The sequence below is a fragment of a genome, unplaced genomic scaffold (assembly GCF_019419815.1).
Source record: "Pyrus x bretschneideri cultivar Hongxiangsu unplaced genomic scaffold, Pyrus_bretschneideri_v1 Contig16, whole genome shotgun sequence".
Classification (NCBI taxonomy): Eukaryota; Viridiplantae; Streptophyta; class Magnoliopsida; order Rosales; family Rosaceae; genus Pyrus; species Pyrus x bretschneideri.
Window position 1 is genome coordinate 7,627,788 of NW_025999457.1, and position 16,724 is coordinate 7,644,511.

Sequence of the window (16,724 nt, forward strand, 5' to 3'; positions counted from 1 at the left end):
AATTGTTCATCCACTTGTATTATATTTAATTAGTTTATTTCCATTCCAATTGCCTAGTTTTCATGTCCATTTATGTATTTTGTGAAATTGATATTGTCACCCAATGTGTCTATTCACACATTTTGAGCTCACAAAATGAGCTAATTAAAAAAGGAATAGGATACTATTTGTGGAGATCCAAATGATCAATCAATCATGTCCGTTCATCGTACATCGTGTGATTAAAATTATTAAAATTATTAAATTATTATTAAAAATTAAATATAAATAGGACCTAACAAAAATTGACCGCACAATGCATGATGAACGAACACAATTGATTGATCATTTAGATCTCCACAAAGAGAATCCATTAAAAAAATAAAGTTTGAACCGGTCCCTCGCTCCTTGAGAAATCAACACATAAAAATATAAAATAGGGAGTTTTAACAAAACACTTCCAGTATTGTTCACTTTTAACGAAAATCCACATTTTTACATTTCCCTGATACCACTCACTACACATTTATTTGTAATTTTTCATTAAAACTAATTTTTTTTTTAAATTTTTCATTAGTTTTTCTTATAAAATAATTAGAAACAAATTAATTGTGATGTGACGTTTGAAAAAATAATAACATGTTAATTTAAAAAGAATTTAACACAAGACATGACATTACTCGAACAATACGATTTAATAACAATAAATGTGTTCCATAAAATTGCTATACTAGATAATTTTAGGCTTAAAGATTTACTGAATCGAACAGAATGACAATAAATAGATTCGTACAAATTGCCATACTAAATGGACTTTGAGTTCAAAAATTTATATCTAAACGGAAAAAGAGAATAACAATAAATCTGTTTCATACAAATTGTTATATTTATATTCAAAGCGGAATGTGAATAACAATAAATCTACTTTATACAAGTTGCTATACTAGATGGACTTTGGGGTTCAACTCCCAAATTCGCATCTAAGCAAAAGTTGTAGCATTCACATGAATCGCGTGGCATGTGAGTTTATGACATATGACTCCACATGACACGGTGTTTCACATCCACAACATCTTCCGAAGAAAAATTGCCAAGTGGACCAACGCGGGACCCGAAGCCGCCAGTGGAAATTACACCTGTACCCTCACGACTCGCACGCAAAGCCCCATAACGTATTCACAGGTCACACAGCTCTCCCCCCTCTCTCTCTCTCTCTCTCTCTCTCTCTCTCTCAGCCAAAGTCCCAGCGACTCGTTCAGACACGAGACCAGAAGCCAACAACCGTCTTCCGCCTTTTCACCTTTCACATACGTACGTTCAGAGCTTCCCTTCCTTCCTCGCGAGTTTTAGCTTCCCGTTGGATTTGCAGAAGCAGGAATGGAAACCCTAATTTCGCTCTGAACCGGAGGACTCTTTCGACTTCTGCTCCATGACCGAATCCTGAGCTCGAATTCCGAGCAATGTCAGTTGCGGAGCTTAAAGAGCGCCACGTGGCGGCGAGCGACACCGTCAACTCGCTCAGAGAGCGGTTGAAGCAGAAGCGCGCCTCCTTGCTCGACACTGATGGTATGGCGGTGGTGGGTTTGCTGGTTTGTTAATTATTACTGAATATTATTCTACTGGATTGTAATTTTTGGGGGTTTTAAATCTAATTGGTTGTGCTGGTGGAATTTTTGCAGTGGCTGGGTATGCAAGGTCTCAGGGGAAGACTCCGCTCACATTTGGCCCCACCGATCTTGTGTGCTGCAGAACCTTGCAAGGTCATACAGGGAAGGTATGATTGCCCACATGTAATTCTGTGTGTTTTTGTGCCTGTGTGGTCTCTGGTATGTTTTGTTTTTAAAAGTGAGCATCTTTCGGTTCTTTCGAATGCACATTCATATGGGTTAGTGGAATTGTTGGGCATTGGTTGTTTGAAGCGTGCTGTTCAGATTACAAAGCTAGTTTCTTTTATGTTTTGGATATGTGAAATTGTAATTTTTGGGTTTGACTAGTCGGGAGAGTGTGAGTAATTTTTGAGAGTGAAATCATACCAAAGAAAAAGGGCACGAATCGTATCGCAGGTTAGGTATAAAAGACGTGAAAAGGCATCTACAAACTAGCCAAAAAAATTGGTAGGTTGATTAGGAATATGGACCAAGTTAAATGTCTAGAAGACAGTAATTGGAGTTAAATGCATTCAAGACAATGGTCGAAAGTATTAATAGGTAGTGGCATTTCAGGTAGCAAGCCCATTCAACACTAGGAGATTGACCTGTAGTAATTGGAAGATTTTAAATTTGACATCATATAAAGGGTAGTCCTATTGACACCGTAAAAGAAGTCCTATTTCTTAACTGAACATTTGTATCCACCTACATAGTTCCAAAAAAAAAAAAAAAAAAAAAAAAAACAACTAAAACAATAATTTGTTTGAAAATAAGTCATGTCCGGGGGTCTCGGCCTAGCCATGTCTTCTTTCATTTTCTTTTGAGACTGTGGGTATAGAATGGGAGAATTGTCCAGCTAAGAAACTTTCAGGTATAAGAGAGCTACTACCCTCGATTAAATTGCTATAGAGTTTGTGGGAGGTGAGTAGCTAACAAAATGTTCAATGGAAAATTAGTGGAGAAAGAGCACAGTGGTTTTGAGGTTTATAAAAAAATAAATTGAATATACAAAACTATGCAAAATTATATAGGAACTAAATTGATTCACATTTTGACATTATGGAGGAAAAGAAGTAATAGAACAAGATTTGTGTTACTCTTCACCCTTACAAATAATTACATATCAGTTTATGTCTAGTTAAAGTATTTGTGATGCCAGTTTGAATATGAGAAGGTTCTATAAGATTTATGCTCACTGAGACTGCTGTAGGTGTATTCGTTAGATTGGACCTCTGAAAAGAATCGAATTGTCAGTGCATCTCAAGACGGGCGTTTGATAGTGTGGAATGCACTAACAAGCCAGAAGACTCATGCTATAAAATTACCTTGTGCATGGGTCATGACTTGTGCTTTCTCACCGACTGGTCAATCTGTTGCTTGTGGTGGCCTTGATAGTGCTTGCTCTATTTTCAACCTGAATTCTCTGTGCGACAAGGATGGGAATCTACCTGTATCAAGAACACTTAATGGGCATAAGGGTTATGTTTCCTCCTGTCAATACGTTCCAGATGAGGACGCCCACCTGATTACTGGTTCTGGAGATCATACATGTGTTTTGTGGGATATTACTACTGGACTCAGGACTTCAGTTTTTGGAGGTGAATTTCAGTCTGGACGACACACTGCAGATGTACTGAGGTATACTGGCTCGTTTTAAATGGCTGTATGTGTAACATTTATTGCATCTGGTTCTGGTGGTCGTGTTCAATAAGCACCTGCAAATTTTATTTTTTACCCTTACATATTGTGAAGCAGAAATAAAGAATTTTGTATTTTAGCTGAACAATAGTGATTAAACTTGATACTTTTGTAAACCATAGCTCATGAAAATTTGTTCTTTTAATTCATCTGCTGAAATACTTTGATTTAGCTGTTCTCGGTTGGATACCGGCAGGTAGAGTGGTCCATATTCATGCCCATGAATTTACGATGTAATGGAACTGTTTGCTCTAAAATACTGAATGCTGTTAGTAATTGTGTCTAGGCTTGCCATTCATTCCTAACTTTGACTGGAAAGTGATGTCTTTTTTTAGTTATCCCAATATATGGTTTTCTGTTCTGTATTTGAGTTTAAAAGAATCTTCCTTAATCCTTAATGTTGCCTCCTGTACCTTTACCGTTTGCTTTTACTTTTGCTTTTCCATCATGAGCACTGTATTTGTCACACAAACCTCAGTGTTTATGAAAGGATACTATTTCTCATGGAATTCTAAGTAAATTGTTTTGCATTCTTTCAGTGTATCCATCAATCAAAGCAACTCAAGATTGTTTGTCTCTGGTTCTTGTGATACAACTGCTCGATTGTGGGACACTCGTGTTGCAAGTCGAGCAGTGCGAACATTTCATGGTCATGAGGGGGATGTTAATGTGGTAAAGTTCTTTCCAGATGGAAATAGATTTGGAACTGGCTCAGATGATGGAACTTGCAGATTATTTGACATTAGAACTGGGCACCAACTCCAAGTATACCATCAGCCACACAGTGATAATGATGTGCCACCTGTGAAAACAATTGCATTCTCAATATCAGGAAGGCTTCTCTTCGCTGGATACACAAATGGGGATTGCTATGTATGGGATACTTTGTTGGCAAAGGTAAAGCCAATTTAGTTGGCCATATTCGACCTCTTCACCAAATATGAATATGCTTTTGCATCTTCAATTGATCCCCCGTCTTTTATTAAATAAGTTATTTTGCTGATGCCGTACAATCATGTTGTCTTGTACTTTAGATTCTAGTTTTGGTCTATAAGCATTTGATTCAACATGTTTATTGGCAACATCTTGCATGGGTGGTACGTCACATTTACATACATTTGATTTATAAGTTATTTTTTCTATTCTCAAATATGACTTGTAAATATAAGCATTTTATGAATGTTTTGTTTTTAAGCTAAACACAGCAGAATGTCTTGTTCACAATGTAAAGTCATCCTACCCAACTGGTTCCATTTAGCAGGGTAACTTGAAAATCCGTAGCTGAGCTCTTATTTCTCCCTTGATTGTGTTTCTCATAGGTTCTAGCACTTGATATAATCTTGATATAAGTCTCACTTCCTTGGTTGAAAATACAGTTAAGGTTTTCATTTGTGATAGTTATTCTTAAAACAAGAAAATGCATCTTGGATTGTCAAGGTTTCTTGGTAAGGTCTATTGCCATGTGCCCTGCCTATACCATGATCAATCATAATGTAAAAATAACATCTATAGCATTGCATGCAATTTGAGGAATAAAGTTTGTTTAGTAAACCTCCTTCAATACCTAGGGTGGGGGGAAGGAGGAGTAGCTGTTGGGTCCCACCTTGGGAGGTTATGGTTGTCCATGCTGCAACGTAGAAATGTCAATATTTTGTAAATAAAAATGTCATACTTTTAAATGTCAGAGTCATAAATTAATCCTGCCAAATGAGATGTTATGGTGCAAAATTTTCATGAATACAATTGTAACACTTTTAGAATGCCTAGTCATAAACTAGTCCTGTAAATCTTGCATTTTGATTTTGTTCCATCATTTTATTAATATTGGTTTGTGGCCATGGATTTTATGGCAACGCCTGTAAATGGATGAATTGGCTCTAATTGCTCTCTCATTTTGTGACAGGTGGTTTTGAACTTGGGATCCCTCCAAACCTCACACGAGGCACAAATTAGCTGTTTGGGTTTGTCGGCTGATGGAAGTGCCTTGTGTACAGGAAGTTGGGATACAAATTTAAAGGTTATTTCCTTAGCCCTGTATCTGTTATTCCACTGCATGCAACATGCATGGGAAACATCATTTTTACTATTATTCCTTGATTTATCTTCTTAATGCGTTTCTTTCTGCAATCATGAATGCAAATAAAAGTAGAGGAAAAAGAATATAAAATAAGGCAGTGTAATTTGATGTTTATGTTACAAGTTAGTACCCTTTTTATGCTCATATCACCAATTCAAGACATGTCAATAGCCAATTAGACTGTGAGTGCACTTTTTTAACACATGGCAAGCATTTATTGGACGGTGGCACCACTAGGACATGACTAAATCTTGGTTGCACGAGAGAATCTCTCCTTCCTATGACACTTCAACATGCAAAAGCATTCTTGTGTGCATAATCTACCACGGGAGTAAATTATCTTTGTTCTAGTTATCGTATATCTCTTAGTCTGATATTCATGGAGATATGCTGGTTTTCTTCTTTATGTTCTCAATCAGTCTACTATGCATCATTCATTAGAAAAAGTGCCATATTGCTTATTATGAAATATGACTTTGCTTCGTGTTTATTGCAGATATGGGCTTTCGGAGGGCATAGGAAAATAATTTGATCCAACCGGGAAGCAGATACCTCCATCTTCTGTATCCTTAATTTCTGCTTTTCTCAGACCCACGGTTCAGGTTCTCAATGCCTCGCATAGTATGTCCTCTGTAGCTTTCTGTATTGTTGATGAAGATACTGGGTTTGAGAAACTAAAAGATCCTCTAATGTGTTGCTGCTTGTTGTAACCCCATATGGAAAAACAGTCGATTTTAACATTGGGAGAAAAAAAAAAGATACATTTCACGAAAACTCCGGCTTGAGAAACCGTCCCATCTGCTCACTGCCTGAATACATTTCCTCTGTAGCTACCGTCTCCCACACGTCCATGTACCTTCCATTAGAATGTTGTAAATGACTTAGTCTCTCTGTTGTTTCTTACTCTCCTTGCCCCTTGTGTTTTTCTATTTGCTTGCTCTTGTTTTTGGGTATTTGTTGTTTTGAAAATTAATAGAGGGAGAAAAGAAATGGAAGTAAAGAACCATTGCGTGTTTACTTACGAGGAATGAATTTGCAAAGAAGTATTTGTTGTTTTAAATCTTTTCCTGCACCAGTCATCGGCATCGCCAATAGCTATGTTCCTTTGCAAATATACTTATGTAGCTAGACGCGGCAGAAGGCTGTAGCTATGTTCCTAGCTTTTAGTTGTTAGAGTCAATGACTGAGTAGAGTGGCTGTCGAGGATGGGTTGGGGTGGAGCTGGTTTTTTGGTTGTTTGAGTTTTTTCTTTTTGGATTAGTTTTATTTTTCTTATAATTATAATGAAACCTTTTATTGTTAGGTTAGAGAGATACGTGGTTGGACGTGTGTTGAAATATAAGAAGGCTAGTACTTATTGGGTGTGTTTGTTTCTCTTTATTAGGCCTCACTGGACTAGACTGAACTAACAATTAGTCCAATCTTTTGTTTGTTATTTGTGTGGACCAACTTAAGTAGGACTAAGTTTCGCTCGCTATGATTGGAGACCTCACTAATCGGTCTTAGCTAGCGAGACCCCCGAAACCTTTTGGTTGTTCTCGTCCTCGCCTTTCGAAGCTACTCAACGTCGTCGTCTTGCTAGCGTCCTCAACCACTTTTGACTGCGATGACGACGACATCCAATAAATCAGAAACGCCTCTCTCTCAATGCACCTCCCCTCCACGATCTAGCAACAATCAAATACCCTAAATCCCCAAATCAGATAATCCTTCCAATTCCCACTCAATCCCTATCAGACCCTAACCGAATGGTCGAGAGCTAATGTTCAGACGGAATGGCCTCCGCTGGAATATCTGAATCTGCAATTGGAGAAAAACTGATTTGCATCCAAACCAGAGTAGGAGGGAGAAGAGGAGGGAGAAGGTTGATGGACTCGAATCGGTGGTCGGGTAGACAAAAACGGATTGAAGTTTGGATTTATAAATTGAAAATTAGAAGAAAAAAAAGGCTTGGAGGAGGAGAGGGGAGTAGCAACTCTCCTTTGTTGCTGATGCTTCTAAGTTCCAACGAAGAAGAGAGAGTCCTGCTTGATTTTGTTGTAAAGTTTTGGATTTGATTGTGGGTCAGTCATGTTGTTATATTTTCATTATCGTGATTGGTTCCTTGATTATTGTAGTTTTGTTGCTAAATTTGAAGACCCACTTCTTGTTTTTTGTTCATGGGTTTTCTGTAGCTCTGTGAAGAAGCAATGTGGAAAAGGTTATGGGTTTTGCTTTAAAGCTTGAATATTTGTAGTTGGGGTAGTCTTTACAGAGCCAAATTCGTGTGATTTACTGCTTTGAGCCGTGTAGTATGAAATGGTGAAATAATTTTTGTTTTTCTTTGAGAAGGAGAATCTGGGTCTTTGAAGCTCTTCAAAGTTTAAAGATTTTGCCTTTTTTGTTGGAATTTTTTTTGTTGTTGTGATGAACCTTTGGGGTTCTGGATGCATGTTTGATTTCAGTTGTGGTTGCAGAAGTTCCGAAAATTAGTTGAGTTTATATCCTCCATTCTTCGTTCGACACTGCACCAAACGTTTCACTAAGTTAGTCCAGCTTAGTCCCAGAAAGCTAGTTTAGTCCGAGATAGTTCGGTGCAACAAATGCACCCTCTTGGTACAAATATTTGGTACCGAAGATTTGAAGCGTTATTTGAATTTGGTACAAGATTATGAACGTGTTTTGGAGGTTTATTGAGAACTGCGTGTCATATTAGTACATGCATTTCCAAATTACAAAAGTGAATGAACCGTGGCGCGGTGGCCTTGTATTTAGTTCTAGTTCTAGTGTAATGGCCGAGGCACAGGCAATCGGGGGCTATTACAGGCTGTCTGCATGTTTGGAGTTGATTTGAGGTGGTGGAGGATCCTAGCTAGGGGTGGGTTCGGTTCCGTTCGGTTTTCTATCGATTTGTGTTCGGTTCGGTTTGTATTCGGTTCGGTTTCGGCCCGGTTCGGTTTTTTTTTTTTTTTTTTTTTTTTTTTGCTTTTTTTCCCAAGTAGCTTAAAAAAAGTATATGAAAACAACTTGCATCCATTTTGTAATAAGTCCTATTCAACATAATCGTCAAGCTCAAAATAAGCATTCCAAATTTCTAATCTAATCAGTCTCAACTCAAAGACAATGAATAAACATTCAATTCAAAGTTTAATTATAATCAAGTGTTCCAAAGTCCAAATTAAATAAACATCAAAGTTTAAATATTTCAAAAGTCCAAACTTAAAATACACATCAAAGTTCAAGTATTCCACATCTAAAAGACTAAAATAAACATTCCAAATTTCAACTTTCAAGTGCCCCACAATGAGAGTGATCCACGTACTTTTTCAACGACAATTTGCTTGCTAACGCTTGGGTGGCCTAGGGGGCAACATATCACCTTTTTTTGAACTTCCACTTGCCATTTCTAAATAGAAATAATAAAAGAAAAGATACTAATTAAAATGTTATTTAAAATAATCTAACAAAATCAAATGCAATAAAGGTTTAAGGGTTTTGTTAAAAAGATTAAAAAATTAAAAATAAACTCACAAATCATGGAGGCATGAGGGTTCGAACCCATGCCTCCAGCTTGTAAAGTTTCATTGAAACCAACTTGGCAACAGGTTCTGTTTTGTTATGATTGTATGACTAAACTATTTATAAATATTCAAAAAAATTATATATATATATATATCGGTTCGGTTCGGTTTCCGAGCCTCAAAAACCGAAACCGAACTAGTCAGATTCGGTTCGGTTCGGTTTTTTTGCGGTTTGGTTTTTTTTGGCCTCGGTCCGGTTTGGTTGTCGGTTTTTTTCGGTTTTCGGTTTTTTGAACCCAACCCTAATCCTAGCTTCTCAACTGGAGTCGACAATTAAGTTGAAATTTTGTGATTTAAATTCCAATAAATTGGGAGGTAAAAAAAAATATGAGGAAATGTAAGGCTATTTCTATCCGATTGGGGCTAAACATAGCTCTGTACGGCTTTGTAAAAAAAATTATTTTTAAATGAACAATGTCAAATCATACTCATATACTGTCTTTAACCGAATGAGCTAAACATAACATCTTAATAATTTTTTAGTTTTAAGTTTATATTTTAATTTATTGCTTAATTTAATTAAACTACCATTAAATGTTTTCAAATTTAAACGTTGAATTTGAATAAATTATTGCAACTAAATAGTTGACTAAAAAAAATAAGTTTAGAAGAGGATCTACATTTGGCTAGTCTGATCTCCTTTGACCAAATAATAGCTTGATGAACTTCTTAGAATTATAATTCAACCATCGGTTAATGAGGAATTTTTGAATAAATCAGATCATTTTTTACTTTGGACCTTTAGCCATTTCCATTAGAGTTGGCTTAACAACTACTATTATTTTTGAGTGGAAGGGTAAATTAGAAATTCAACTCCTACTAAAACCACCGGCCACATGACGTGGAGCACTACCATTCGGCCGATACTTCACCACGACCAGATCCTCACCCACAGCGGAACCCAACTCCTTCGTCTAGTTCACCATGTGATCTGAAGCCCTCTGTGCGGTTGTTTTTAGAAAGAAACCCTCATTTTTCTCTTGTTATTCTCCTTCAAACTACCTCACTCGCGAAGCGAACCAACGAACAACACACAGAGAGAAGAGAGAGGGAGGTTTTTGTCCTACAGTTTTTGCACATCTCAGGATTCACTTCGTTCTGCGATGGCTCAGCCTCTTGTGAAGAAGGACGACGATCGCGATGACGAAGGTATGTCCCTTCGCTCACAGACCTCTCAATTGTTTTCGCTCTCCAATTCGATCTGGTTTTTTTTCTCCCAATTTGTTCGACTTCGGCTCTCTGTGTTGCGACTCATCAATCGGCGATTCGTGTTCCCAGATCTCTTTGTTGTAGCGGTTTTGTTTCTCGATTTACGTACCGTGAAGCATTTGAATCGGATTTGAGTGAATTAGGGTTTAATTATTGTTGATCTGCTTCAATTTGTCCTGATCTGGATATTTTCTAAGTTTTGTTGAGGTTATGTCGCAATGCGGTTAGTAAAATTGTGGCAAATCTACTCGGTTTGTCTTGATTTAATGCCAGTGGGATAGTGATAGGGATCTTGTAGCCTCGTTTAATTAGGTCCGAGTTTCACGGTATTAGAAATGTTAATGGTGTGATTTTTGTAGTAATTGTTTTAATGTTGATTTTCTGCAGAGTATTCTCCGTTTCTGGGGATTGAGAAGGGTGCTGTTCTTCAGGAAGCGAGGGTTTTTAATGATCCTCAACTCGACGCTAGAAGATGCTCCCAGGTTATTGCTTTGCACCACCAAATTATCCATCTAATTGCCTTTTTTCTGTCTTCTTATTTGCTCAGCAGAAACTGATTTTGTATATTTGTCATTGTCATCAATTTTCAGGTTATCACAAAGCTTTTGTATCTACTGAACCAGGGGGAAACCTTTACAAAGGTTAGGTTTCTTCTGTACCAAATGGTTCTGTTGCTCCCTTGACATTGATCAATATCTTATCGTCAATTTTAGTGATCTAGTGGCATCATTTTGTTATTGTATACTTTGGCCATCAATTGATTCTTGTTACTTTGTATTAAATTATTAGGTTGAAGCTACAGAAGTTTTCTTTTCTGTGACCAAGCTTTTCCAATCGAGAGATATAGGATTGAGGAGAATGGTTTATCTGATCATAAAAGAGTTGTCCCCCTCTGCAGATGAGGTGACTCAACTTTATATCATTTAATTTCCTTCGTACATTTGCATGCTCAAAAATTGGGACTGACTTCTGAAATTTTTCTCATAACAAGGTTATTATTGTGACAAGCTCCCTGATGAAGGATATGAATAGTAAAACAGACATGTATCGGGCAAATGCCATCCGTGTCCTCTGTCGGATTACAGATGGAACCCTTCTTACCCAGATTGAGCGATATCTGAAACAAGCCATTGTTGATAAGAATCCAGTGGTTGCAAGTGCAGCTCTAGTCAGTGGGATCCATCTGCTCCAGGTACTGTTTCTGCTGTACATAAGTCTTGGGTTTTATTTATTTGTTGGCTTTGCACCCTTATCTTTCTCTTTTGACAGACTAACCCAGAGATTGTCAAAAGATGGAGCAATGAGGTTCAGGAAGCTGTCCAGTCAAGAGCAGCCCTTGTACAGTTCCATGCACTGGCTTTACTTCATCAGGTATGTGCCATAGTTGGTTTGGTTTTCAGACTTTACATTCAAGATTTTTTCTTTCCCGAAACATAGAGGAAGCTTTTAGTCAAAATCCATTCCATATGGTTATTTACATTTAATTATTAACTAATTACTTGCATTTATAGACAAATGTTTGGTTGATGTGAGCAAGTGGGCTAGGTGTGCAGTGATTTGTCGTTTTGCAGACTGGTTCAGCTTTTAATTCTCAATCATGGGGCCTAGTTTCCTTTTTTAGCATTCATTCCATATAATGTGATTCTTGTAGGTGAACCTTCATTTTTTAAGTTTTAAAGTGGAATACAAAGAAAGATTCTGCATCAACTCAACAATTTTCGTTAGAATAATTATAAATTATCCTTTTTACAATTGAAAGGTGTTGATAATCTTGTACTTTTGAAATTGCAGATACGACAGAATGACCGTCTTGCTGTTAGCAAGTTGGTTACCAGCTTGACAAAGGGGAATGTCCGCTCTCCATTGGCCCAGTGCCTTTTGATTCGTTATACTAGTCAGGTGCTTATTCTTATGGACCTTTTATTTTAGCTTTGTTGGTGTTTTGATGCTTTATTTTAATAAATTGTTTGTCTAAAGGTTATCCGCGAGTCTGGAAATGCACAAGCGGGCGACCGTCCCTTTTACGATTATCTTGAGGCTTGTCTTCGCCACAAAGCAGAGATGGTGATTTTGGAGGCTGCTAGAGCAATTACAGAGCTCCATGGTGTGACCCCCAGAGAACTTACTCCAGCAATCACTGTTCTGCAGCTATTCCTAAGCTCTTCGAAACCAGTTCTAAGATTTGCTGCTGTCCGCACCTTGAACAAGGCATCCCTCTTCTCCTTTTACTCTACTACATACACATTATGTTTGAAATTTATTATAATAAAGTGACCTGCTGTCCTGAGTTCTGCTTTTGTAGTTTTGAGATAGATGAGAAATCCTATATGAAAGGAGTTTTGAGTGTAATCTTGAGGCAATTACTGATAGTATGTAGATTTTAGTTCTGTTTCTTTATTCTGCGTGTGAAACAAGGCTTGTTAGACTAAATTATTTTGATTGTAGTTATTTTCTTGCTTCCCGGTGAATAATATTCCTGATAATCACTTTGATCTTTCTTCCAGGTGGCAATGACACATCCAGTGCCTGTCACAAACTGCAACATTGATATGGAGAGTTTGATTTCTGACCAGAACAGGAGCATTGCCACACTTGCAATCACAACACTTCTGAAGACGGGAAATGAATCAAGTGTGGATCGCTTGATGAAGCAGATAACTAATTTCATGTCGGATATCGCTGATGAGTTCAAAATTGTTGTTGTGGAAGCCATAAGATCGTTGTGTTTGAAATTTCCTTTGAAGTTCAGAGCTCTGTGAGTGATCTACCACATACTCAAAATTTTGTTTGAGAATGTTTGGTTTCATTTTGTTCATCTTTCAGTGCACATATTCTTATTTGTCTCCGTTGTTTTCAAAGTAATGGTCACTGCTTCTTGTTTTCTACAGGATGAACTTTTTGAGCAACATTCTTAGAGAAGAAGGTGGGTTTGAGTACAAAAAGGCAATTGTTGATTCAATTGTGATTCTCATTAGAGATATTCCTGATGCAAAAGAAAGTGGCTTGCTTCATCTCTGCGAGTTCATCGAAGATTGTGAATTCACCTATCTTTCTACACAGGTGGGATTTATCTATCATAAACTTGGTGAAGAATCTATTCCTCTTAATTTTCTTTTGGCTGATTGAGATATTTTATTATTAGATACTCCACTTTTTGGGCATTGAAGGGCCAAAAACCTCTGATCCAAGCAAATATATAAGGTACATATATAATCGAGTACATCTTGAGAATGCCACTGTTCGCGCGAGTGCAGTTAGTACATTGGCAAAATTTGGTGCTATGGTTGATTCATTGAAGGTAACATCTTTTTCAATGAATTATGGCTTAATCTGATCCCCCTCCCCCTCTATACAAAGAAGATATGTTTCTGTCTATGGTTACTGATGACAATGAACTATAATTATTTTTTTCTATGTATCAGCCGCGAGTGTTTATTCTGCTGCGACGATGTCTCTTTGACAGTGATGATGAGGTACCCTATATGTACATTCAAGGCCTTAAATTTAGGTTATATATAACATGTATGAACACTCACCTAAAATGAGGTATCTGGCTCTGTACAAATCTGCTTCTGAGTTTATGTGCCATTTCTTTCATGATTTATTTGTTTTAGATTCAGTATATAGTTATATACTGAATTTCTTTTTGGTACTCTCTCAGGTTCGTGATAGGGCAACACTCTATCTAAATACGCTTGGAGGAGATGGTTCAGTTGTTGAGACTGACAATGATGTAAAGGACTTCCTTTTTGGGTCTCTGGATGTCCCACTTGTCAATCTGGAGACAAGTTTGAAGAATTATGTGAGTAACATAACCTCCATTTGCTTATTTTTTTTTATACCCTTAAGGTCCTTATCTCATGTTTTGACTTTTGATGATTGTTTTAATGTGATTATAGGAGGCTTCGGAAGAACCATTTGACATTAATTCTGTACCCAAGGAGGTTAAGTCACAGCCACTTGCTGAGAAGAAAGCTCAAAGTAAAAAGCCAACTGGTCTTGGTGCTCCTCCAACTGGCCCTGCATCCACAGTTGCTGCTTATGAGGCGTTGCTTTCCTCTATTCCGGAGTTTTCAAACTTTGGGAAACTATTCAAGGTTCTGCGACGTGAATATTTTCTCATACTTTATGTGCTCGTTACAGCTCATGTTTTTTTGTCTTAGGAATTGATTGTGTACTTTTTTCACATGCCAGTCCTCAGCACCTGTGGAGTTAACAGAGCCAGAAACTGAATATGCAGTTAATGTTGTCAAGCACATTTTTGATAGCCATGTTGTGTTCCAGTACAACTGCACCAATACCATTCCTGAGCAATTACTGGAAGATGTAAAGCCCTTTTTATATTAAAAAAGCACTTTTACTTTTGTAGTTATGCTTCAGAATTTCCTTACAACTCTCTGCCGTAGGTCATTGTCGTGGTTGATGCTTCAGAAGCTGAGGAATTTTCTGAAGTGGCATCCAGGTCTCTCAGGTCTCTTCCATATGATACACCTGGACAAACCTTTTTGGCATTTGAGAAGCCAGAAGGTGTCCCTGCAGTTGGAAAATTTACAAACTTGTTGAGGTTCATTGTTAAAGAGGTATCAAGTTCTTCCCTTTAGCCCTGTTTATAGACCGAGTTTCTTGACAATATTAAGAAGCCAACCCTTAGAACTTTTGAGCTTTGTCTGAATCCCTTTTCTCATGAGCTGGGGGTGTGCCACCAGGTTGATCCAACCACTGGTGAGGCAGAGGAAGATGGTGTGGAAGATGAATACCAGCTGGAAGATCTTGAGGTTGTCGCTGCAGATTACATTTTGAAGGTTCCAGTCTTCAATTTCAAGAATGCTTGGGATAGCATGGGTGCTGATTTTGAGCGGGTAGATGAATATGGCCTGGGGCCAAGGGAGAACTTGACTGAAGCTGTTAATGCTGTCATTAACCTCCTTGGAATGCAGCCCTGTGAGGTAATTTTGTTTTAAGATTAAACGTCTATGATTTGTCTTTATGCAAGTACTTGTAGAATCAGTTGATCTGGATGTTAAAAAGCCTGTGAGGCCTTTTTATCGCGTGCGCTTCAACAACGCAAGTGCATAATGGATATGATACCTCTATAAATCTGCATTAGATACTTAACAATGCATTATATTCTGTTCCTGCTTGAAGTTTTCAGTGGTAACATTTTATAGCGATAACATATATTGTGTGCATGGCTCAGGGCACAGAGGTCGTTGCCAGCAACTCAAGGTCACACACATGTGTATTGTCCGGTGTGTACATAGGCAATGTGAAGGTTCTTGTGCGGTTGTTATTTGGAATTGACAGTTCATCGAAGGAGGTTGCGATGAAACTTACTGTCAGATCGGAGGATGGAACTGTCAGTGATGCCATTCATGAGATTGTGGCCAGCGGCTAGTTGGTTAATGCTGTCATTGAACAACAGCCTTTTCACTTTTCTATAATGAGAGCAGTGGCGGGGGATACGGCTGCATACAGAACAAAATATTTTGTAGAAAGAAATGAACATCACTAGTTCGAGGTCGAGGGGCTTGCGAGAGGTCAATTTGCATTTTCGATTGAGCGTTTGGCTGCTCATCTGCTTAATTAGTAATAATTTAGTCGGAATCGTATCGTGTCAAGATATCATTGGATTGATATACCAGTTACCCTATTTTTCTTGTTTCAGGTTTAGTTTTTCTTTCCAATTACATTTGTTGTGGACTTGTGGTAGACCTGAATGTTGACACTCCGAATTACAAAGAAGCAAATTGTATTACTGTTTGGTTCCTCTGGTTTTCCTTTTCTTCCTTCCCTTGCAACTTTATACCCTTGTTGGCATCTGTTGTCCCAAATCTTAACCATCGTGACTGTGAAGTTGAAAATTGTGATGCATCAACAATAAATACAGCCATCAAGTGTCCGTTTGTGATTACATCCGTACTAAACACTGTCATAAGCACTTTTGTTAGATCTGCTTTTATTTGAAACAAGTTCGAATTTTATATAACAATTATGCTTTCTATTTTTGCTATACCATCTCTAATCCTTGGAGATAAAAAGCTTAAAAATTTAAGCCCGAAAATTTTAAGCCATAACCTAGAAACTGTTTTTTTCCTTCAATTCTTATGACTTAAAATTTTAGCACGAGATTATTAAATAATGGTTTTAGCCTTTTTATTTTTTGGGTAATTTTTTTTTTGAAAATAAAATATATGTAGATTATCCTAATTTTTTTTTTATGAACATTTTAATATAAAAATATTTGAATTCCAATAAGTAATTAAAAATCATGCAAATACATCGGTATTTTAAAGTTTTAATTTAAAGTTGATTTAAATAATTTTCTTAAATACTTTTAGACGGTAGATTTAATTTTGAGCTGTTAAATCATTTTTTTACCATTAGATTCATTTGATCATAGCCGTTAGATTATAGGTAACAAACAAAAAAAGGTTTGAAATATGACAGTTTGGTGAGTCCAAAATAATTTAAGTTAGGCTTAAATTCTAGGGTGAATTTAGCCCATATATATATTCAAGGCTTATTTTAGCCCAACGGTTGGATATGGTTTGG

The 16,724-nt window shown here is 37.3% G+C and overlaps 2 protein-coding genes across 2 annotated transcripts; both read left to right on the plus strand.

The window, feature by feature from the left end:
- Nucleotides 1-1,195: 1,195 nt before the first annotated feature.
- On the plus strand, nucleotides 1,196-6,424 carry LOC103963126 (guanine nucleotide-binding protein subunit beta). The gene is made up of 6 exons (XM_048581127.1): nucleotides 1,196-1,545; nucleotides 1,659-1,753; nucleotides 2,839-3,266; nucleotides 3,866-4,223; nucleotides 5,230-5,343; nucleotides 5,900-6,424. The coding sequence occupies exons 1-6, from the start codon at nucleotides 1,440-1,442 to the stop codon at nucleotides 5,933-5,935; spliced, it is 1,137 nt and encodes a 378-aa protein (XP_048437084.1). The 5' UTR covers nucleotides 1,196-1,439; the 3' UTR covers nucleotides 5,936-6,424.
- A 3,474-nt stretch (nucleotides 6,425-9,898) lies between these two features.
- On the plus strand, nucleotides 9,899-15,937 carry LOC103963125 (coatomer subunit gamma). Its single transcript, XM_009375902.3, has 18 exons — nucleotides 9,899-10,112; nucleotides 10,560-10,654; nucleotides 10,763-10,813; nucleotides 10,962-11,075; nucleotides 11,164-11,364; nucleotides 11,442-11,543; nucleotides 11,964-12,071; nucleotides 12,150-12,380; nucleotides 12,677-12,927; nucleotides 13,061-13,232; nucleotides 13,315-13,470; nucleotides 13,595-13,645; nucleotides 13,834-13,974; nucleotides 14,072-14,269; nucleotides 14,367-14,498; nucleotides 14,579-14,752; nucleotides 14,879-15,118; nucleotides 15,370-15,937. The coding sequence occupies exons 1-18, from the start codon at nucleotides 10,067-10,069 to the stop codon at nucleotides 15,565-15,567; spliced, it is 2,661 nt and encodes an 886-aa protein (XP_009374177.1). The 5' UTR covers nucleotides 9,899-10,066; the 3' UTR covers nucleotides 15,568-15,937.
- The last annotated feature ends 787 nt before the right edge of the window (nucleotides 15,938-16,724 follow it).